The 20,575-nt window shown below is 45.6% G+C and overlaps 1 protein-coding gene across 1 annotated transcript in view; it reads right to left on the reverse strand.

Moving 5' to 3' along the window:
• Positions 1-1,074: 1,074 nt before the first annotated feature.
• prkd1 (protein kinase D1) overlaps positions 1,075-20,575 on the reverse strand; it is a gene marked incomplete at both ends in the record, with an annotated part of 63,765 nt that continues 44,264 nt past the window's right edge. The window contains 17 exons of the mRNA XM_084182281.1: positions 1,075-1,308; positions 1,846-1,931; positions 2,800-3,067; positions 3,935-4,033; positions 4,518-4,679; positions 4,960-5,066; positions 5,299-5,371; positions 5,803-5,855; positions 6,179-6,458; positions 6,923-7,000; positions 7,922-8,045; positions 10,916-11,108; positions 11,514-11,591; positions 12,371-12,575; positions 12,809-12,832; positions 13,186-13,349; positions 13,951-14,082. Of these exons, the coding sequence (XP_084038407.1) occupies positions 1,075-1,308; positions 1,846-1,931; positions 2,800-3,067; positions 3,935-4,033; positions 4,518-4,679; positions 4,960-5,066; positions 5,299-5,371; positions 5,803-5,855; positions 6,179-6,458; positions 6,923-7,000; positions 7,922-8,045; positions 10,916-11,108; positions 11,514-11,591; positions 12,371-12,575; positions 12,809-12,832; positions 13,186-13,349; positions 13,951-14,082 (2,360 nt within the window). The remainder of the gene's footprint in view (positions 1,309-1,845; positions 1,932-2,799; positions 3,068-3,934; positions 4,034-4,517; positions 4,680-4,959; positions 5,067-5,298; positions 5,372-5,802; positions 5,856-6,178; positions 6,459-6,922; positions 7,001-7,921; positions 8,046-10,915; positions 11,109-11,513; positions 11,592-12,370; positions 12,576-12,808; positions 12,833-13,185; positions 13,350-13,950; positions 14,083-20,575) is intronic.

Here is a 20,575-nt window from a genome sequence, read left to right on the forward strand (position 1 = left end):
TTCTCTACATCAAATCAACCATCCAATTTTGATTGTCCTCCCTCTCAATCAGATAAGCATAATCTCAACATGGATCTCTAAGTGAATAATGGTTTCGCTCACATCAGTGTCATTCAGATAATGTACATATGGGTTTGTCTCACCTTTGGCTTGACTTTCTCTTCACAGTGTGGGTGGGGGGGGGGTGGGGGGGGGGGTTGTCTTATTTCCTCATCTTTCTCACTGATTCTCCCATTCTCATTCTTCATGCAGTCCCCCTAAACTATGGATGAAGATGCAGAGTGAGTATGGGTGGCATGTTTAAAATAACTTAACAACGTTCTTAAAAACTCCTGTGGCCAGTGTACTCAAAATGTAGGTCAGAATATAAGGCATTAGGCGAGAAATAGGGGTGTACACTAAAGTAAACTCACAAATCATTTAAAAAAATCAGTGTTAGTAAACACTTACATATCTGCTTTGAAACATATTTATTTAAATATGTAGCCAGATAAAATAATTTCTTCCCTGCAGGCAAAAATGCATTAAAGGCTGGTTGCAATTGTGCAAAGAGCACAAGCACACATACGATTCAACATTCAGCATCACATCATGAACAGTTTCAATACTAGACAAGAAAAGCAGCTAGCTGTTGATGAGGACAGATGCTTACAGGTATTCTTCATTCACTGTTTCTCTGGACTTTCAAGAAGCAAAGTGTCACCGGCCACATCATCATGATGATGCAAAATGCTTTTTTGGGGGATTGGTTGCTGCTGTTGACTTAAAATGCAGTACACCTGGATGATCACTCATACCCAAAGTATTACAGTTTTAGTAATTAGATTCACTTTCATTAAGCAGTTAGGCAATACACCTGGGTGACTCATCTACAGACTATTAGAAATGAGATTCTTTGTTCGTTAGGCAGTTAGTTTAAAGGCAGGGTTTGGATGTCGAGCCCCTACTTCCTGGCTGGGAGTGGAGGAGTCAGTCAGTCAGTCCGTTTTGCTGTGGTGTGGTGTGTTGTGGAGGGAGTGAGCATACTACAGCATGCTGACTCTTAAGGGGGCAGTAGCCCTGCGTTTACAGTATTCACATCACGCTGATTCTGTTGCTGAGGGCCGTCATGGTGTCCGCCTCCTCCAACTCAGGGTCAGGCTCCACCCCCTCGCTGACGTTGGCGTGCGGGTTGACCAGGTGGGCAGGGTACGTCAGGCCGTGCTGCTCGGCGTGGCGTTCCCAGCGGATGTCATCGCTCTCGTGCGTGATGTAGCGCTCGTGCATCTTCCACTCTAGGCCGCGCAGGTCCAGCCACATTTGGTAGTCCTGAGAGGGACATCATTAGCAGAGGGGCACAGCAGTTAGCATTAGCCTACAGCATCAATTGTTTTCATGTGATTGTGTCAATTGGGTTTTTTATACAACTTTTTGCAGCTGTTGGAGGACAAACTCATTTCTCTCATCTCTCTTACTGTAGCCAGGGATGTCTGAGAGACTTACTGTAGCCAGGGATGTCTGAGAGACTTACTGTAGCCAGGGATGTCTGAGAGACTTACTGTAGCCAGGGATGTCTGAGAGACTTACTGTAGCCAGGGATGTCTGAGAGACTTACTGTAGCCAGGGATGTCTGAGAGACTTACTGTAGCCAGGGATGTCTGAGAGACTTACTGTAGCCAAGGATGTCTGAGAGACTTACTCCTTTGTGATATATACAGTACCTTTTTAATCTGCTACATTGTATTTTAAATCTCTCATTTAGAGATTAAGGGTAGCTTACCTGTAGCCACGGATGGCTGAGAGACTTGTTTCCATATCTGTAATAATGTCTGTTAAATATCTAGTTTAGTTCAGAGTAAGGTTTACCTGTAGCCAGGGATGGCTGAGAGACTTGTCCACGCTGTAGCGCTTCCTCATCTTGACTTGCAGCAAGTTATTAATGAGGTCAATTGCTGGAACAACAAAGCAGGCCGTCAGAGGATAAGTCATGGTGGGAAACCTGGAGGATTTGGTACAGGCCCCTTTCAGAGCCATGCAAGCGCTAATGAGCAAAACCAACATCATGTTAAGATTATTTCAGGGGTCATGGCTCTTTGAGCCCCAGTTGGGATTCTTGACCTTGAGGCCCTCCTCTATAGTACCAGGGATCGCTTGGCATTATGCACATGAATAGGCTGCAACAAGAATTCTAGAATTCTCTCTCTCTCTCTCTCTCTCTCTCTCTCTCTCTCTCTCTCTCTCTCTCTCTCTCTCTCTCTCTCTCTCTCTCTCTCTCTCTCTCTCTCTCTCTCTCTCTCTCTCTCTCTCTCTCTCTCTCTCTCTCTCTCTCTCTCTCTCTCTCTCTCTCTCTCTCTCTCTCTCTCTCTCTCTTCACATGGACAATGGTGCATGCCATCAGCTCAATTCAATAGCAGTATAAGTCTTGGGGCAAGGATTTGTGTTGTAGACTTTCATAGTGCTTTTGTGAGCCATGAGGCACTACAGGTGAGAGTACGAGTCATGATAAGAGAGGTTCATATGCAGGCCAGACAGGCCCGAACATGATTCAATGATAAAAAAAATCAGCATACTCCCTCAGGTAAACATAATACTGAGTCACTGACTTGGTAAATGTAAGTCAGATTATCATAAAGGCATTCTGACAGTGTAGCAAACTTTCACAATATGATTACAAAAACCAGACAATGAACAGAGCCTCAGGGAGACCCTGCTTTTCAGAGCAATGATGTATCCTTCAAACACAACTATATAAAATGTTAGTTTACAGTAATACAGTTATCACAGTAATGCATGACTCATTGCTGCCCGACAGACACCCACCTTCCTGGGACACCTTCTTCCAGGGGTTGGGTGGGTACATGAAGGCAGCGTTCTGGATCTGGTCGTGAATGTCCTCGTCCTCATTGAATGGGAAAGTACCACTGAGGCTGACGTAGATGATGACCCCCACAGACCACATGTCCAGGGAGCGGTTGTAGCCCTTATTCCTTAGGACTTCAGGGGCCAGGTAGGCCGGAGTACCCACTACTGACCGACGGAAAGACTTCTCTCCAATAATGCGGGCAAAGCCAAAGTCGCACAGCTTCACCTGAGACACAAATAAGGTGCGTCTCAAATGACACCCTATTCCCCACTCTATTTGGAATATGGTGCCGTTTGAGACATGGCCATGTTTGAAGGTCGACTACAACACAACTTCACACTAGTCAATCTTACGATGCCACAGTATTCACTCAAACATGAGAGCGCACGGTGGTAATCCAGGGTTCCATACTAGAGGAACAGTACTGTAGTTGTCTAACCAAACTTAGACTTGTTAGAGAAAGCTAATTCATAACATCCAGTATTTTATCCACCTAAACAGTTTGTTCCAGACATAATAATGTTCAGCTGGCAAGGTTTACGCTAAAGGCAAATTATCACACTGTCTGTTTGACATGGGCATGATATGGTCTACAGTCGATTTACTGTAGCTACAGAATGTTACCAGAAGGTTACCAAAACAGTGACTTCGGCAAGACTGCACAAGATGGCAGATCTTAGCAGTGTGATGATGCCAGTGATGTTGGCAGAGCATATTTTGGGAAATGAACAACAGATATACAAGAACTGACTACTTCCCTTTCAGAAAATATTTGTTGTAAATAACACAAATGCAATCTATTTTTTAACACCCATCCGATGCCTGGCAATGCCTAAAGGGCAGTGACTCATAGTCCTTTTCCGCCTGGCAGGGAGGCTACAGTACAGTAGAGGGCTATGGAGAGAAGGGGACCGTCATTGGAAGTGTATCATTAAAATCAAGAGAACAGAACATTGTAGAGGCACTGAGCGTGCAGTATGCATAATCATCCACTTTATTTTAGAGGAGACGGATAGATGATGTCTGTTTATGTCTGTGAAATGTATGTTTCTGTTTTGGCTTGTTTGGAGGCTGAGCTGGAGGTTTTCTTACTTGTGGAAAAGCTTCGGAGGACGCCAGTAAGACGTTCTCTGGTTTGAGGTCACAGTGGACAATGTTCTTGAAGTGGAGATAATGAAGAGCCTGAAGAATCTAAAAAATAGGTGAAATTAATTATTTCTACACAGTGAATGATTACTTTTATTAGGGATTATTTAAAAACTATATATAATCTGGTCATTTGCATTTATATACCACAAAACATTAATTTAAATATATAAATAGGTTCCATATCATAATTAAATGTGCAACAACACATGATTAAACACGGATATTATCATCAGAAAAATACATTAAGCATTCCTGTAAGCCACTTACATTATAGTCATTTATCCAGAGCAACTTACAGGAGCAATTGTGGTTAAGTGCCTTGCTCAAGGGCACATCAATAGATTTTTCACCTAGTCGGCTCTGGGATTAGAACCAGCGACCTTTCAGTTATTGGCCCAACGCTCTTAACTGCTAGGCTACCTGCCACACTTCACTGACTGTGTTTGTATACAGTATGTGTGTGTGCCACTGCTACTGCACAACTGTCCATTGTCTGCGAGTAACAATGCTTGTCAGCCAGGCTTACCTGTGAGACGAAGAACTTGGTGATGCGTTCAGGCAGCCTCCCCTTCTCACTGGACAGGATCATCTCCAGCATGTCTCCATGGAGCTTCTCCATGACAACGAAGACGTGCTCCGGCGTCTCAAACATGCACTCCAGGTTCACTACCCCAGGGTGATGCAGGTTCTAGTAAGGAAACACAGAAACACAGGAACCTTTTAAAGGCAGCAGGCCGAGAGCTTGACAGGTTCTTCAAACACCCACTGTGTTGTCATGATAATTACCTCATTATTTACCTTATCTACCTACTGACACAATATCAAGAGCCTCGCTCTATTTTTGTCTTTAGATCTGTTGTTGTTTTCTCATGTGCTCAACATAACTTGTGTCTGGCAACATTTGAGAAAAAGGTTATAATAGTGTGTTTCATAGGAGCACAATAAGCCATACGTGCTGGTGTGTTTACCTGGAGGATGGCAACCTCATTGCGTAGCTGGCTCTCCTGCTTGGTGGGGAAGCGTAACTTGTCAATGATCTTAATTGCTACATCCCAGCCAGTTTTTCTGTGCTTTCCTGTAGTTTGGCGACATTATATTATGGAGAAATCAAAGGCAAGTTACATGTTTATACAGGTGTGCACTATATTTATAACTTCACAATACAATAAACACCTCCTTGGTCATGCAAATATTTTGCTAGGATAAGATCAGGAGAGAATTTATATCAAGGATGTGTTCCTCATGCAATCAATTTAAAACATTTTTTTACAGGTTATCGGTGTGACAAGGTGGTACAAATGCATCACCTCCATAAACTATCCCAAATTGCCCAGATCCAAGGACTTCATCCGGGAATATCTGATACACTGAGCTGATATCCTGTAGATGTAAAAATCCATTAAATGGGTTTAAATGAAAGCTTCAAGTGTATACTGTCAGAAATATTTGTCTACAATCACTTTTATCTCTTCTCATCTGACAATTTAATACCCGCTAATCCCATACACGTCTGGAAGACTTGCCCAGAAATACAATTATAACCAGTGGTACTGTGACTAATTATTGACAGTAGCTATGGCAACTGCTTGGCTGAGTGGGTAATCAAAATAATCACAATTTGAGCTACTTAGGGGATGATCTCAACTCAGAAATCTAACTATGCACGAAGAGCAGACATGAACTAGATGTGGAGCCAATGTGACTATAAATATACCTTCCATTACTGCCATATTATACTCACTAAATCTGAAGTGAAAATGAAAATATACCCAAAGGCTCGTTCAAATAATGTAAGACCAAATTCTACTTACCACGTTCTCTTGAATCTGGCAGTTGGACACTGAAATGCTGATGGAAACATCATCTGTTGATGTAAGAGAAGTTAATCATATCTTTAAGAGTATTCCATACTATAACCTTGAGAGTGTTCCTCCCTAGTGCTGAGTAGGGTTGCAATATTCTTGTAACTTTCCCAAAATTTCCAGTCTTTCCGGAAATCCTGGTTGGAGGATTTAGGATTTCCTGATTCCGGGAATCTTCCAACCAGGATTTCTGGAAAACCTGGGAATTTTGGGAAAGTTACCAGAATTTTGCAACCCTAGTGTTGAGTAAGATAAGGTTGCTTCAATTCAATTACATTCATTTCTATTAGCTTTAATCTATCCAATTAATTCTGCTTATACGTACTGTGGCGTGACCCATACGACAGTCCTTTTGAGATGGCGGGCATGAGGGCGTGCTGGATGGCGATCTCCCACATACGGGCCACGTCCGGCCCGACCCCACTGACCAGCATACTGCTGTGGGCCGACATGCTCCCCGGGCCCTCCGGCCTCGCCAGGTTCTCCCCTATGTAGTAGACCAGACTGGCCGTAACGATCTCAAAGCAGTGGGCGTTGGAGCCCTCAGACAGCAGGTTGAAGGTCTTGGCTGGGTCCAGAGACAACACCTCTGACAACGGAATTTCCTGATACACAGCAGAGGTAGTCTTGCTCTTTGCTGTTTGGGGTCTAGGTCGGGTTACTGTAAAGCGCTTTGTGACAACAGCTGTTGTAAAAATAGCTTTTTGAAATATATTTGATTGATTGATGTAGTAATTTAGCAGTAGTGGTTAGAGTACTTGTATTTTAATCTGATCAATGTCTTGTTGGACCAGGCTGCCTATTTCTTGCTGCTACAAATGACATTATACCTTGATCAATTCTCCATAAGATTTTATATGACAAAGTGATTGCAGCCTGCTTATCTGTAGGGAGTACAGTGTAAAACTGCATGCGCTGGTGCATGTTTACCTTGTCTTATTCTTACCCTAAATTACAGCAAATTTGTTTGCAATAACCTCCGTTCTTGAATTTCATTCACTCCTCACCCATAATAATCTATTCAACATACAATTTCAATTGATCGATTTCATAACAGTTGATTTCTTACCTTGTAGTATTTGCTTCCTGTGTCATTCTGGAAAAGCGTGATGCATTTGCTGTCCAGCCTCCAGTAGTGTCTTTTCCTCTGTAGTGGAAACAGATCGAGAGCCTTGTTAACTACCGCTGTCGCAGACTGGGACAATATTCCATATGTTCATGGTGCGTTTCATCTCTGGCCAATGGGGGTTCCCATCTATGCTAAGCATCTATTATGCTGTAGGTCAGTGCCCATGGCAGATTGGAGAGGTGTACAAAATCTGAAGAACATACGCATCTCCAGGTACTTTATTTGCAGGTGCTAGAGTTATAGGTGAATTCATGAAAAACATGGATGCTTGATGAAGACCTAATGGTCGAAACTTTGTATTAATTAAATCACCTGGGAACATGAACAGCAGATTGGAGACGTGTCCATATTCTCGTACTACAACTGAATTTTACGCTTTACTGGTCATTATTTATCAAACAATCACACACACTAATGGAGCATGTATTAAACATGGGGTGTTGTTTGGCACATACTGTACAGTACTCTATAGGCCTACAGTACCACAGTGTTGGCTCCCAGTAATAACACTGTCTTAATAACCCTGTAACAAGTAACACAGTGTTGGCTCCCAGTAATAACACTGTCTTAATAACCCTGTAACAAGTAACAAAGTGTTGGCTCCCAGTAATAACACTGTCTTAATAACCCTGTAACAAATACCACAGTGTTGGCTCCCAGTAATAACATTGTCTTAATAACCCTGTAACAAGTAAAGTCTATTATTCCAACAGTGGGAAAATTCGATCGACATTCACAAAATACACAAACACAAAACATACATTAAAGAAAAACAGCACAGAAAATATGATCAAGTCTATAAAATGGTGTCAGATTAGTGTTGCAAAATTCCGGTAATTTCCCCCAAATTCTGGTTTTCCAGAAATCCTGGAATTTTGCAACTCTACAGCAGATCGATTAGTTGATGTGACAATAATACATTAAGACAATCAGACTTACCAGAGTGTCTTTACTGGTGAAGTGCACTAGCCAACCTTCCTTCATGACATTACCGCTTTTCCTCTTGGTGTGTTTGACTGACTGGACCACTCGCATCAGCGGGATATTGTTGCTAGTAGACGGGCTTTGGAACGAAGGGAGTCAAACATAAAACTCTGGCGGTGAACATTGTGAAAATCGCGTTTACCATGAACACTGAGGCTGTACCTGCTTTAAGTTACAGTTTTAACAGTGGTCAAGTAAGCTACTGTGGCTATTTTATCATAATGTAGGCCTACCAGAGTGGCCTACCATAAAAAAACTATGGAGAAAAATGCATCCCATAACATTTTAACATGGAAATAGCTGTTCTATCATTCAGCCTACAGTAGCAGCCAATGTGTGGTGTTCAATGTAGGCCTACATTCCATGAGACTTTTGAAAAAAACATGCAGGGCTTGACATTAACCTGTTCATCCACTTGTTCTTCAGACAAGGAGGTGACTGAAAATGTTGTTGTGTTGTTTGATGCAAGAAACTACTTTACAAAATAAAATGCATTATTATTCCCATTATTACAGAGAATCAGACAAATAATGCTACCCTCTGACTATTGGCTACTTAGCTTATTCAAGCTTGTCTCAAAATACAACACTGCCCCTTTAAGACAAAAAAAAGCTCTTTACCTGACTCACTTTTCAAAGATGTCTAGAAATGTACACATTTTGTGCTCTTATAGGAAGCAATCACTCCCCTATTGCTGACTACAAATGATCTATAACTGGGCTAATAACTCACTAACTAGCAAAGGATATGAACAAAATGTGCACATGTCGTTACATGCAGCTCTTGCTTTGATCTCCAAACAAGCGCATCTACTCATGACCGATCATGCTGTAAACACAGTCCAGTTCAAAGTAAATGGCACAGATCCATTCATAGCAATGGTTTATTTGCATATTGGCCTACTGCAGCTCTGACAGGTTATGTCGAACCAGTCTGCGTAGAGTACGGACTGAGTCATGCATGTCAATGCAATAGAATCCTACTCCGATGCGTTCTGCCTACAACAAAATCTCTTGCATAGTTTGTTTTGTTTCGGTATGTTGCATTGAAAGTGGCTAATATTGCGTTGATTCGATCACAATTGCCACGGTAAAGGGAAACGTTGATAGTGTTAACAGGGAAAACTCTAGAAAAGTGGTCACCAACCTTTTCTGAGTCAAGATCACTTTGAGTCAAAATGCAAGACGAGAGCTACCGCTCAGATTTTGTTTTTTCATGACTTAAAAATGTAAGCCTATGCAACATTAGCCACTTAAAAACAGTACTGTAGCAATGAGGTTTGTGCAGTAAGCTATAGGCCCAATAAAATACCAGGGTATATTGGCTTTGCTTGAATTGCCCTGCCAATGCATTGTTGTTCGGGACATTTAAAAAATATATCTTTCAAAATTTTAGATAGGCTATATGATCACACCGGTAATAAATGTTGTATTAGTTGTGAGGCACAGCTGAGTAAGCGTACATTTAAATAATTTGCTTTTTATTTGTATTTTACTGGGCTGATGGTGCCTGCATCTGATGGTCAGTCTCAGTGGAGGGAGAGAGCAGCAGACTGAGGGTCCACCTCTCAACATCCCTCCGCTCTCCCTTTCCTCTACTGACACTGACCAAAAAGGGACACCGTCTTCCAGCTGATAGTGAAACGAGTCGCTATGCATTATTTCTGCCTCATGCACAAATTCATGTCGTTACTCCTACGAAAAGAGAAAGTGAAATATTATTCAATATAAAAAAAGACCCAAGCTGCCAATAATAACAACAACGCAAGCCTATCGCTACACTTTCCTACTCTTTCCTTACCGCTTGTTGTAGCGCTGACTGTAAATAGGAAGAACACGCATTTTATGGCTTATAAAAGTGTTGAATACAAAGTGTTGACAGTGCTGAGTAAGAACTTAAACATGAACTCAATCATAAAAACAGCAGCTCTTTGCTGTATTCGTTGACAGTCTCTCTCTAGTCATGGTTTTAAACGTTTTGAAATCTCACAATATCAACTTTGCTGTAGCTTTCTTGAATGAATCAAGGGTCAGGGTTGTGGTTGAGGCTAAGGGTTGAACCAGGATGTGGACATGAAGCTCGGGTTAGAGTTGTGGTTGAGGCTAAGGGTTGAACCAGGATGTGGACATGAAGCTCGGGTTAGAGTTGTGGTTGAGGCTAGGGTTGAACCAGGATGTGGACATGAAGCTGGGTTAGAGTTGTGGTTGAGGCTATGGTTGGACCAGGATGTGGACATGAAGCTGGGTTAGAGTTGTGGTTGAGGCTAGGGTTGAACCGGGATGTGGACATGAAGCTCGAGTTAGAGTTGTGGTTGAGTCTAGGGTTGAACCAGGATGTGGACATGAAGCTGGGTTAGAGTTGTGGTTGAGGCTAGGGTTGAACCAGGATGTGGACATGAAGCTCGGGTTAGAGTTGTGGTTGAGTCTAGGGTTGAACCGGGATGTGGACATAAAGCTAGGGTTAGGGTTAGGTAAGGGGACTGAGGTCTGTTACCCAAAAGGGGGACAGGGTGCATGGGCACATGGGGAGTTGAATCGGGGTGTAGACATGAAGTTAGGGTTAGGGTTAGGGTTAAGGTTATGGCTAGTGTTAGGTTTGAGCCGGGGTGTGGACATGAAGTTAGGGTTAGGGTTAGGGTTAAGGTTATGGCTAGTGTTAGGTTTGAGCCGGGGTGTGGACAAGAAGCTAGGGATAGGGTCTTCTTTTTTGTTCACTCATTGAATGAACGCAGAGAAGAGAGAGAAGTTGGAAAACATTCAATAGATGATTATCCTACCACTCCTGAGAGTAAGGTACTTTCCAATGCCCATACCAGCATACTAATTCCCAATACATTGCTTCATTCTAAGCAGTATGCTAGAGTAGATATTGTAAGAGGAACTATGACTACTGTCGTAGCCATTGGGGTGTCCCCCTGGCCTAATCCTAGTCCCAGGCCCAGTCAATCACCTTATAGCCCTGTTGGAGTCGTCCTCTGGGTCGTGGAGGTCTCCCATTTCCCCATGGCCAGCCTCCAGCAGGCCAGAGTCAGCCACCATGGCCTCCTCCATGTCATCCATGAGACCACTGTTCCTGTCACTGTCGTGGTCGTCACAACCCTCCCCCATCAGCACATCAGACTCCGCCCCTGGGCTCAGTAGTTCTGGAGGAGGAGGAGGAACATGTGGAAACACACACAAGGTATTAGAAAAAGTCAAAAATTAAGTATGCCAGAGAATACCTGTTTTTAAAAGAAGAAGAAAGTAGGATCCAAAAGAGGAAAAATACAAAGAATAGAGATTTTAAAATAAAACAGTGATGTTATTTGACAGTCATAATTTGGTCGATATTTACAAGGAACATTCTGGTACTTCCAAGAATTCAGCTGGTATACTATTTGATTGACTTTCTACAGTCTCTGATAACTGAAGTAAATGCTGCAGAATTGAAAGAAAAACATCTCAATCCTGTGACATTTCTGTAAAAACGGTATGAGATGGACTACCACTTAGTTGGAAAGATCTGCCATACTTAAAGCAAAATAATGACTATCTAAAGTGAGACTTGCCTCCATTTTTAGACACTTCTCCAAGGCAGTTGTTTGGCACTTTGGGCGCACATCGTTTATGACAGTTGAATTTGCAATCTGTAACCGTGAGAGAGAAACAGAGAGTGTGAGAGAATGTGTGTGAGAGAGAGATAGAGAAAGGAAAGAGAGAGAGATAGATGGCACATCCACATGAAACCTGTATAATAGCACTGTGACTACAAACACGTTATCTGTCTGCTAGAGTACCTATTGAACTGTCTCTCATATGATACTATCACATCCTGTATATATACAGTACAGTTCTACACATACACTAACAACAGCTGCTAAAAAAAATACATTTCCCAGCCATCATTTCAGGGACAAATGGTTTTGGCCGCAAAATAAATGAAAGCAACATGACTGCTTGTTTACATTTTACATTTTTGTTACATTTTAGTTATTTAGCAGACGCTCTTATCCAGAGCGACTTACAGTTAGTGAGTGCATAAATTTTTTCATACTGTTTACACTGTAGTAACCATAGAATTACAGTACATAATATCTGTGAATTATGGGATCTCTATGGTAGTAACAACACTGTTGCTGCATTTGTGATTACCATGTAATTATACAGTTACAGGGCTATCTAAATCAGACCATAATAGTTATTAAAGATGTCACAAATAAAGCTTGAGGGAGAAACAACTACCATCTGTTAGCTTTGCCAACTCTGTGACAACAAAGTCTTGACATATCCTAAAATAATACCACATGAAAATATTGAGCTGGCAAAAGCCCACAGGTGAGTCACACCGTCTTACAGTATCACCACCTCCTCCACCACCAGTCAACCTCTCATTATCTCAAGTCTCTCTCTCCAGACCCTACTGTACCTTTGCATTGCAGGCCTTGACGGAACAGGCCCTTGAGTAGCTTCTTGCAGTGCTGGCAGACGGTGGGGCGTGTGTAGGAGTGGACGACGAAGGTATGAGGCACCTTGACTTTGGACAGGAGGATTTTGTCTAACTCTATGGGCCGGCCGGTGTAGGAAGAGGACCTTCTCTCTCTGCCAGGAAAGACGTCTGACTGTGCCTTCTGCTGTAGAAGGTAGTAGGTCAAGGCACATGGTAGGTAGCACATGACAAGCAACAACTACATAAACTACTATTATATTATACAATCTCCGTTCTTTGTCTTACTTGTCTTACTTGGGCATATGACACTTTAGGGAAAAACAGAGAAAGAGTGAGGTGTTTCTGGTGATAATAGGCGTATTGACACTGCAATAGGTGACGGCAGGGTATATTAGAGGAGTGTTTTAGGGTACCTACCTCCATGCCGGGACTGATTGAAGACTGAGCATGCAGCGAGGACAGGGACACACACAGGGAGGAGAGAGATCAGAGTTAAACCTGACAGATATTCACAAACATGACTGACTGCTGCTTGAGTAAAGAGCTGCTCCTACAGAATGAATCACGAACACAACCAGCAACAGGTCTTGCAGAATCACATCAGGTCTTTTATAGCAGGAACATGATTCTCATTGTAATCCAACAATTTGTCATTGGGAGGTTGGGAATGCGTAGGGCATGTAGTAATCTGTGGTGCGTGTATCTGCATCCGTGCATGCGTCCATGCCCGTGTGAGCTTGGGCATGTGTGAGTGGCTCTTCCTGATGACCCACAGTAACCAGGGGTAAACTCACCAGTAAGGCTTCGTCAGAGGTGAAAGGTGAAGGTTCATTGGACCGTGTGGTGGTCAGGGTGGTCAAGCCGGTCAGAGAGACACTGGACAACCTCCGCTTGCATATACCACTGCAGTTATTTGGGATTTTAAAGGCACAGCGCTTGTGATAGTTCAGACCACAACCTTCGGAGGAGAAAAAGAGACGGTTTCAGAGCAAAGGTGAGTTCACGTGTAACGTGGCCATTTTTGTACTTGCATCAAACTGGTGAGAGACCGTCTTTATGAACTAAGTAGGAATCATCTAATCGACCAAGTCATTCATGGATTGTTGAAACTTCGTCTTTGGGAAAGTTTCCTTCATGAGCTCGCCACCATTCCAGTCAGACACCACAGTAAGTACTACTACACTTTTATACATGCTAGGCTATTGTGTCTGCCTCCATCCACTCTATGCACTACCTTTCCAACTCCTTTCCAACTACCACTTCAGCCTGAGAGAAAACAAATTGTTCTCTTCATCCCAACACTCTTCTAGCAGGGGCATTGCTGCTCATCCCGAACCCTGAAGAGACCTCTTCAGACTAGAGTACACCTGGGTGGCCTGTATCCCATGTACCCTAATTCTCTCTTAGAGTTACGTAACGGTGTTGGAGTGGCTGGAACTTAAAGAAATATGTTCAAATGGGCCCAGGGCTGTGTCCCTAATTGTACCCTATTACACTACAAAGTGCCCGACTTGTGCCATTTGAGACGTAGTCCAGGGCTCCTACTGTACAGTACCTACCTTCACACTTGAGGCCCTGTCTCACCAGGCCCCACAGCATCTCTCCACAGTGGTCACAGAAGGCAGGGGCCCGGTAGGAGTGGACAAACAAGGCATGGGGACGGATCTGGAAGTCCTCCACTGTGGCAGAGGCTAGAACAGGTCAACATACAACAACAATAGTCAATGGTTCCATTTCAACATTTCTTCACACTCCCAGATTTAAACAGCACTCGGCGGGTGGCAGGTAGCTTAGTGGTTAAGAGCGTTGTGCCAGTAACCGAAAGGTTGCTGGTTCTAATCCCCGAGCCGACTAGGTGAAAAGTCTGTCGACGTGCCCTTGAGCAAGGCACTTAACCCTAATTGCTCCTGTAAGTCGCTCTGGATGAGAGTGTCTGCTAAATTACTAAAATGTAAGAACTGAGTTGTATTCCTTAAATAGCGATGTAGTGGTACCATGTTTTCAACGGATGTAGGATAAAAAAATTAATGGGCGTTCGCTGGTACAGTATGATATATTTTGAGGTAAAGGCTTTTTGCTGCAGATGGAGTTATGATTTTCTAATTGGCTGATGCTGTTAGGCTGCATTGGGCCAATGGGATAGAGTGGACAGCTCAGCATGAGACTGCCTCATCTAACTCACACATCCCCCACCAACATGCTTGTCTCAACATGCTCAAGTAGAATACATTCTGATTAGCAATTCTGTTTGGTAAATTAGTTCAATTATTGTTTTGGCTTTTTTCTAAAGGCAAAGCTATGGTTGGAAGTTTAACAACCTGTAAACTGTCATTACATATTTCAGAAAATGAGTGTGTATGTGAATGTGTGTGACGAGTACTGAGTATACGAAGAGGCAGGACGCAGACGCAGGAATCAACAATGTAAAGGTTTACTTAACACTGAGCAAGAGAACACCAAAGAGCGAGTACACGACAAGACCCTAACAATCACACACACAACACAACACTGAACAGTCCAGGGCTATATAGGGGTGGTGATGAGATGATGAGGTGCAGGTGCGCTGGAGGTGATTAAGATGCGTTGGGTTTCCATTCTGGTGTTGCCGAGGTGGTGCGCTCAGACCGGTGGCTCAGTAGACCGGTGAATCAGAGCGCCGGAGGGGAGCAACGGGAGGAGACGGCATCCGCCAGAGGACCAGGAACCACCGGCCTGAGGAGAGACACATGAAAAGTGGGTGAGACACGTTAGTGAGGGGGAAGGAGCATCCGGTACGATACCTCATTTATCCGCCGGAGGACCTTAAACGGCCCCACAAAACCGGGGGCTCAGTTTCTTGCAGGGCAGTCGGAGAGGGAGGTTTTTAGTGGACAGCCAGACACGATCACCAGGCTGGAATACGGGGGCCTCACTGTGGTGGCGGTCGGCTTGGTCCTTCTGCCGACGAATGGCCCTCTGGAGATGGACATGGGCGGCGTCCCAGACCTGTCCGGCCCTGCGGAACCACTCGTCGACAGCGGGCGCATCATTCTGACTGGGTGTCCAAAGGGCCAGGGCCGGCTGGGAGCCCAAGATGCACTGGAAGGGAATGAGCCCTGTGGAGGAGTGAACGAGGGAGTTCTGGGCATATTCTGCCCAGGGAAGAAACCTCGCCCACTCACCCTGCCGGTCCTGACAGTGGAAAACGAAGAAACCTCCCCAGCTCCTGGTTCATGCGTTCCACCTGCCCATTCGGCTGAGGCCTATACCCGGAAGTGAGGCTGGCTGTGGCCCCGATCTTCTCCAGGACAGCCTTCGACACTCGGGAGGTGAATTGGGGGTCACGGTCTGAGACGATGTCCTCCGGAAATCCATAATATCGGAAGACCTGTTGGAAAAGGACCTCAGCAACCTGGAGCGCAGAAGGAAGACCAGTTAGTGACAAAAAACGACATGATTTGAAGAACCAATCTACGACCACCAGGACTGTGGTGAAGCCGTCAGAACGTGGGAGGTCGGTGACAAAGTCTATGGACAGGTGTGACCAAGGTTACTGAGGCACTGGGAGAGGAACTAGTTTGCCTGCCGGGGCGTTCCGAGATGTCTTTGTTTGGGCACATACGGAACAGGAGTTGATATAGCGGGAGACATCAGTAGCCAAGGTGGGCCACCAGTAATTTTGTGAGAGAGAATGTAGGGTGCGCGTCACACCGGAGTGGGTACATACACGGAGGGGCGTTGGCAGGCGCTGGGTCCTCCTGAGCTTGACGAGAGTTCATCCGTTTCGCTGCCCGTATGTGCTCCAAATTCCGGTGTTCAGTGAGAATCTGGAATGGATGGACAGCACCCTCCAGCCAGTGTCTCCATTCCTCCAGAGTGAGGACCACCGCCAACAGCTCCCTGTCTCCAACTCCATAGTTCCTCTCTGCGGGGGTAAGCTTTTTCGAGAAAAAGGCACAGGGATACATTTTCTCTGGCTTACCTTGCCGCTGGGAGAGGACCCCACCCACGCCCTCCTCAGATGCGTCCACCTCCAGGATGAAAGGACGAGCTGGATCTGGGTGTTTTAGGAGGGGCGCTGTGGTGAACCTCTCCTTCAGCCTCTTGAAGGCAGCGTCAGCCTCAGGGTTCCAGGCCAGCTTCTGAGGCCCCCCCTTAAGGAGAGGTGAGCGGGGCGGCTATGGAGCTGAAGGACCTGATGAAATGCCGGTAGAAATGTGCGAAGCCCAGGAAGCTCTGTAGGCCCTTGATGGTGGTGGGGACTGGCCATGACCTGACGGCGTCCGTCTTCGCTCTTTCCATGAAGGACTGATCCTGTATCCCAGGAAGGAGATGGCCTGTTGGTGGAATTCGCATTTCTCCCCCTTCACCAACAGGCTGTGTTCCCGGAGGTGGAGTAGGACCGCTCTGACGTCCCTGACGTGCTCCTCGAACGTAGCAGAGTAGATCAGGATATCGTCGATGTACACCACCACCTGTCTACTCAGCATGTCTCGGAACATGTCATTGACGAAGGACTGGAACATGGAAGGTGCGTTGGCGAGGGCATGACGCAGTATTCATAGAGGCCTGAGGTAGTGCTGAATGCAGTCTTCCACTCGTCTCCTTCCCGGATTCGGATCAGGTTGTAGGCACTCCTCAGGTCCAACTTGGTAAAGTACCGGGCCCCTCCCAGCTGCTCAATGGCCGACGGAACCAGAGGGAGGGGGTATCGGTACTTGGTGGTGACTGCGTTCAGCCCCCGGTAGTCAATGCACAGCCTGTGTCCTCCGTGTTTTTTGGCCACGAAGAAGAAGCTGGCGGAGGCAGGAGAGGTAGAGCGTCTGATGAACCCCTGTTTCAGGGTCTCCGCCACATACTTCTCCATGGCCTCAGTCTCCGCTATGGAGAGGGAGTAAATGCGACTCTTCTGGGGGTGTTGTCCCTCCAGCAGGTCAATGGCACAGTCCCGGGGCCTGTGAGGAGGGAGACACTTAGCCTTGGAGGCAGAGAAGACATCGAAGAGATCTGCATACTCACGTGGAATGTTGGGCTGGAGGGCGGACTCTGGACTCTCCACTGACGTGGAACAACAAACCACCGGCAGGCAGGTCCTCCAGCATGAGGGGGACCAGGCTGTGATCCTCTTGGTGATCCAATTGATGGGGGGTTGTGTAGTCTGAGCCAGGGCAATCCCAAGACGATCCAGTGAAGGGGTGACGTGACGATGTGGAAGGACAGCTCCTCGTGGTGCTCCGGTAGTGTGGGAAAGGTGATGGGGAGAGTGACGTGCATAATGGTGCCTGATCCAAGTGGTTTGTTGTCCAGCGAGGTGACGTGTAGCGGAGAAGGCAGTGGCATGGTGGGCAACCCCCATTCAGAGACCAGCTCCCTATCTATTAGGTTCCCCGCTGATCTGGAATCTATCATTGCCATGGAAAGCGAAGAGAAGAAATTAAATTCACCGTTAGGGGAACTAAAAACAATGGTTTGGTGACAGGTGATGACGGAACAATCATGGAGCGGCGACGGGAGTCATACCGCCTAGATAGGGAGCCGCCAGGAGATCTGTGGTCCGTGGTGGTGTAGGGGGTGCTGCCCGCCTCCATGGGTGAGGACTCTGAGGCAGGGCGGCTTCCACAGCTCCGATGGGGTGAGCGTTGAGGCTCCGGGAGGTGTTGGGAACGCCATCGGTCTCTCAACATATCGTCAAGACAAATGGACATGGCGATGAGGGTATCAAGGTCCATCTCATCGTCCCGACATGCGAGTTCCGTCGTGATGTCCTCCCGTAAGCCTCTCCTCCTGAAGGCTGTGCGCAGAGCACGCTCATTCCAGTCGGAAGACGACGCCATCGTGCGAAAGCTCAGGGTGTACTCGAACGTGGCCACCTCTCCCTGTTGTAGCCGGAGGAGACGCTCACCCCCGTCCTTTCCCTCCGTGGGATGATCGAACACCGCCCTGAACCGAGCGAGGAAGGTGGAGTAGGGAAGCACCGCGGCCTCACCTCCTTCCCAGACTGCCGTGGCCCAATCCAGCACCTTTCCCTTCAGTAGCGAAATCACCAGCGCTATCCTGGCTTGGTCCGATGGAGATGCCCCATGCTGACGCGCCAGATACAGTGAAACCTGTAGCAGGAAGCCTCTACATTTCGTCGTTTTCCCATCATAGTGCTCCGGCAGGGCGAGGGGTCCCTCAGACGTTGGTGATAGCACGGGAGGAGGTGGACTGGGTGCACTCGCCGCTCCCGGAGGTGGAACCGGAGCGATGGTCAGTTTATGCAGCGTTTGGAGCACTTCTTGCATGGCGGCATTCAGCTGGGCAATCTAGGGGTGGTGATGAGATGATGAGGTGCAGGTGCGCTGGAGGTGATTAAGGTGCGTTGGGTTTCCATTCCGGTGTTGCCGAGGTGGTGCACTCAGACCGGTGGCTCAGTAGACCGGTGAATCAGTGCGCCGGACGGGAGCAACTGGAGGAGACGTGACAATGTGGTACCTAGGTACACTTAATCTAAATAAAAACCTATGTTTATTTGCAAATGTGTTCCTATGTCTAACTAGTAGTTCTAGTGTCTTTTCTGCTTGCTTAGTTCAGCTTTTCTCTACATAACTATAAACACTAAAAGAAAACAAACACTGATGAATATACAGATACACTGCGGTGGTGAAGACAGCTCACATGATACACAGTATATCTGCATTCCAGTACATTACAGTATTTATAATTTTACTGTTTCGCAATGGCAAATGGTGTTAGAGTGTTACATTTCAGTGTACAAACCGGGGGGAAAGCATTTCCATTGGACAGAATTAATGTTCACTTCTTCCTCTCTCCCATTTTATGTTTACAGATTGGTGTGCACACCCGTTTGCATCCAGTAGCATCCATCCTGCTCCAGCGTAACAAATGTATGTTGTTCACACCTTCATGCTGGTAACAGCAAAAGTGTCTTTGGCATCCTATCCATCTTCACCCTCATTAAGTTGCTCAAGAAGTCGAAAAATATCAAACGAAGAAACACAAATCGTGAGATCTTTGACAGGAAGACTGGCTGGTGAAAACAACTCTCTGGGATAGAGTGTAACACACCGTAATGTTCATTTACCAACCATTACCATTTTTCTTTCTCCTTGTAGGTAGAATATTTAACCGAAGTGATCATCTATGAAGGGAATTGATGATTTTATTGATGAGTTCAGTGGAGCACAAGTGTACTGGCCTTTGGCTCCTGTGGTGAACCTCCTATAGCAGCTGCTCTATGTTAGCGTGACACTCTCTCCACTCATACTTTCTGAGCTTATCAAGAGTTAAAACCAGAAAAAGGTTATAACTTGTTTCGAACTTCTACCTCAAATGTGAGTGCGAGCATAAGCTGAGATCAACTGAACAACGAGAGTAGTACAAAAAAACATTGCAGACAGACAGTCACAGAGAGTGTTAGCAGCATCTGTGCAGTGAACCTTTATAACGTGTGACCTCTTAACGTAACACAATAGCCACACATTAGAATCCACGCAGTTAGGATTCACTTTGCGCTGCCTCTGATGCTGAAACAGTAACAGAACTAGACAGCAATTTACACACCACAGTCAACAGAGGACACATTTTGTTCAGAGCAGCTGCACGGTGGGAATGATCACAATTAATAATCACAGACTGTCTAGTCTTCACTGCTTCTTTCTGACAGTTGTAAGGTTCTTCCTGAGTTACTTTTATTCTATGCTCACCGCTCTCTCAGCTGTCGAGTGTGTCATTAGAATGTGTGCATCTGGGCGTCTAAATCACGAAATAACCTGAGCCCTCTCCTTCCCAGCGAGGGGTGTAGCCAGGGGGTAGCGGAGGTGTCAGTATACCCAATGTCTCCCCCTGTCTATGTACCACAGCCACAATTAAATTACCATCATACTGTAGCGCACTGAGAGGGGGAAGAGAAAGCCTGCCAAGCGTTCGTAAAAACACTTTAGCAGTGTCAAAGGCAATACTTCGATCACTTCCTACTCCTGGGCTAGGATAAGCACACCCCTGATTTGTTGTCGGGTGTGGCAGCCAAACAACTGGAGGGGGTGGAGGGGAGCAGAAAACTGCCTAAACAAAGCAGAGGGACATCACTGGTTCAATACACAGACATGATTAAAGATTTGTGTGACGACTTACTATTTTGTTATTTTCATAAATGCTTTATTACTTCACAAGAGATGGGCATCTGAGATATAACTTACAGTAATT

This window comes from Coregonus lavaretus (genome assembly GCF_964263955.1).
Source record: "Coregonus lavaretus genome assembly, chromosome: 18".
NCBI lineage: Eukaryota > Metazoa > Chordata > Actinopteri > Salmoniformes > Salmonidae > Coregonus > Coregonus lavaretus.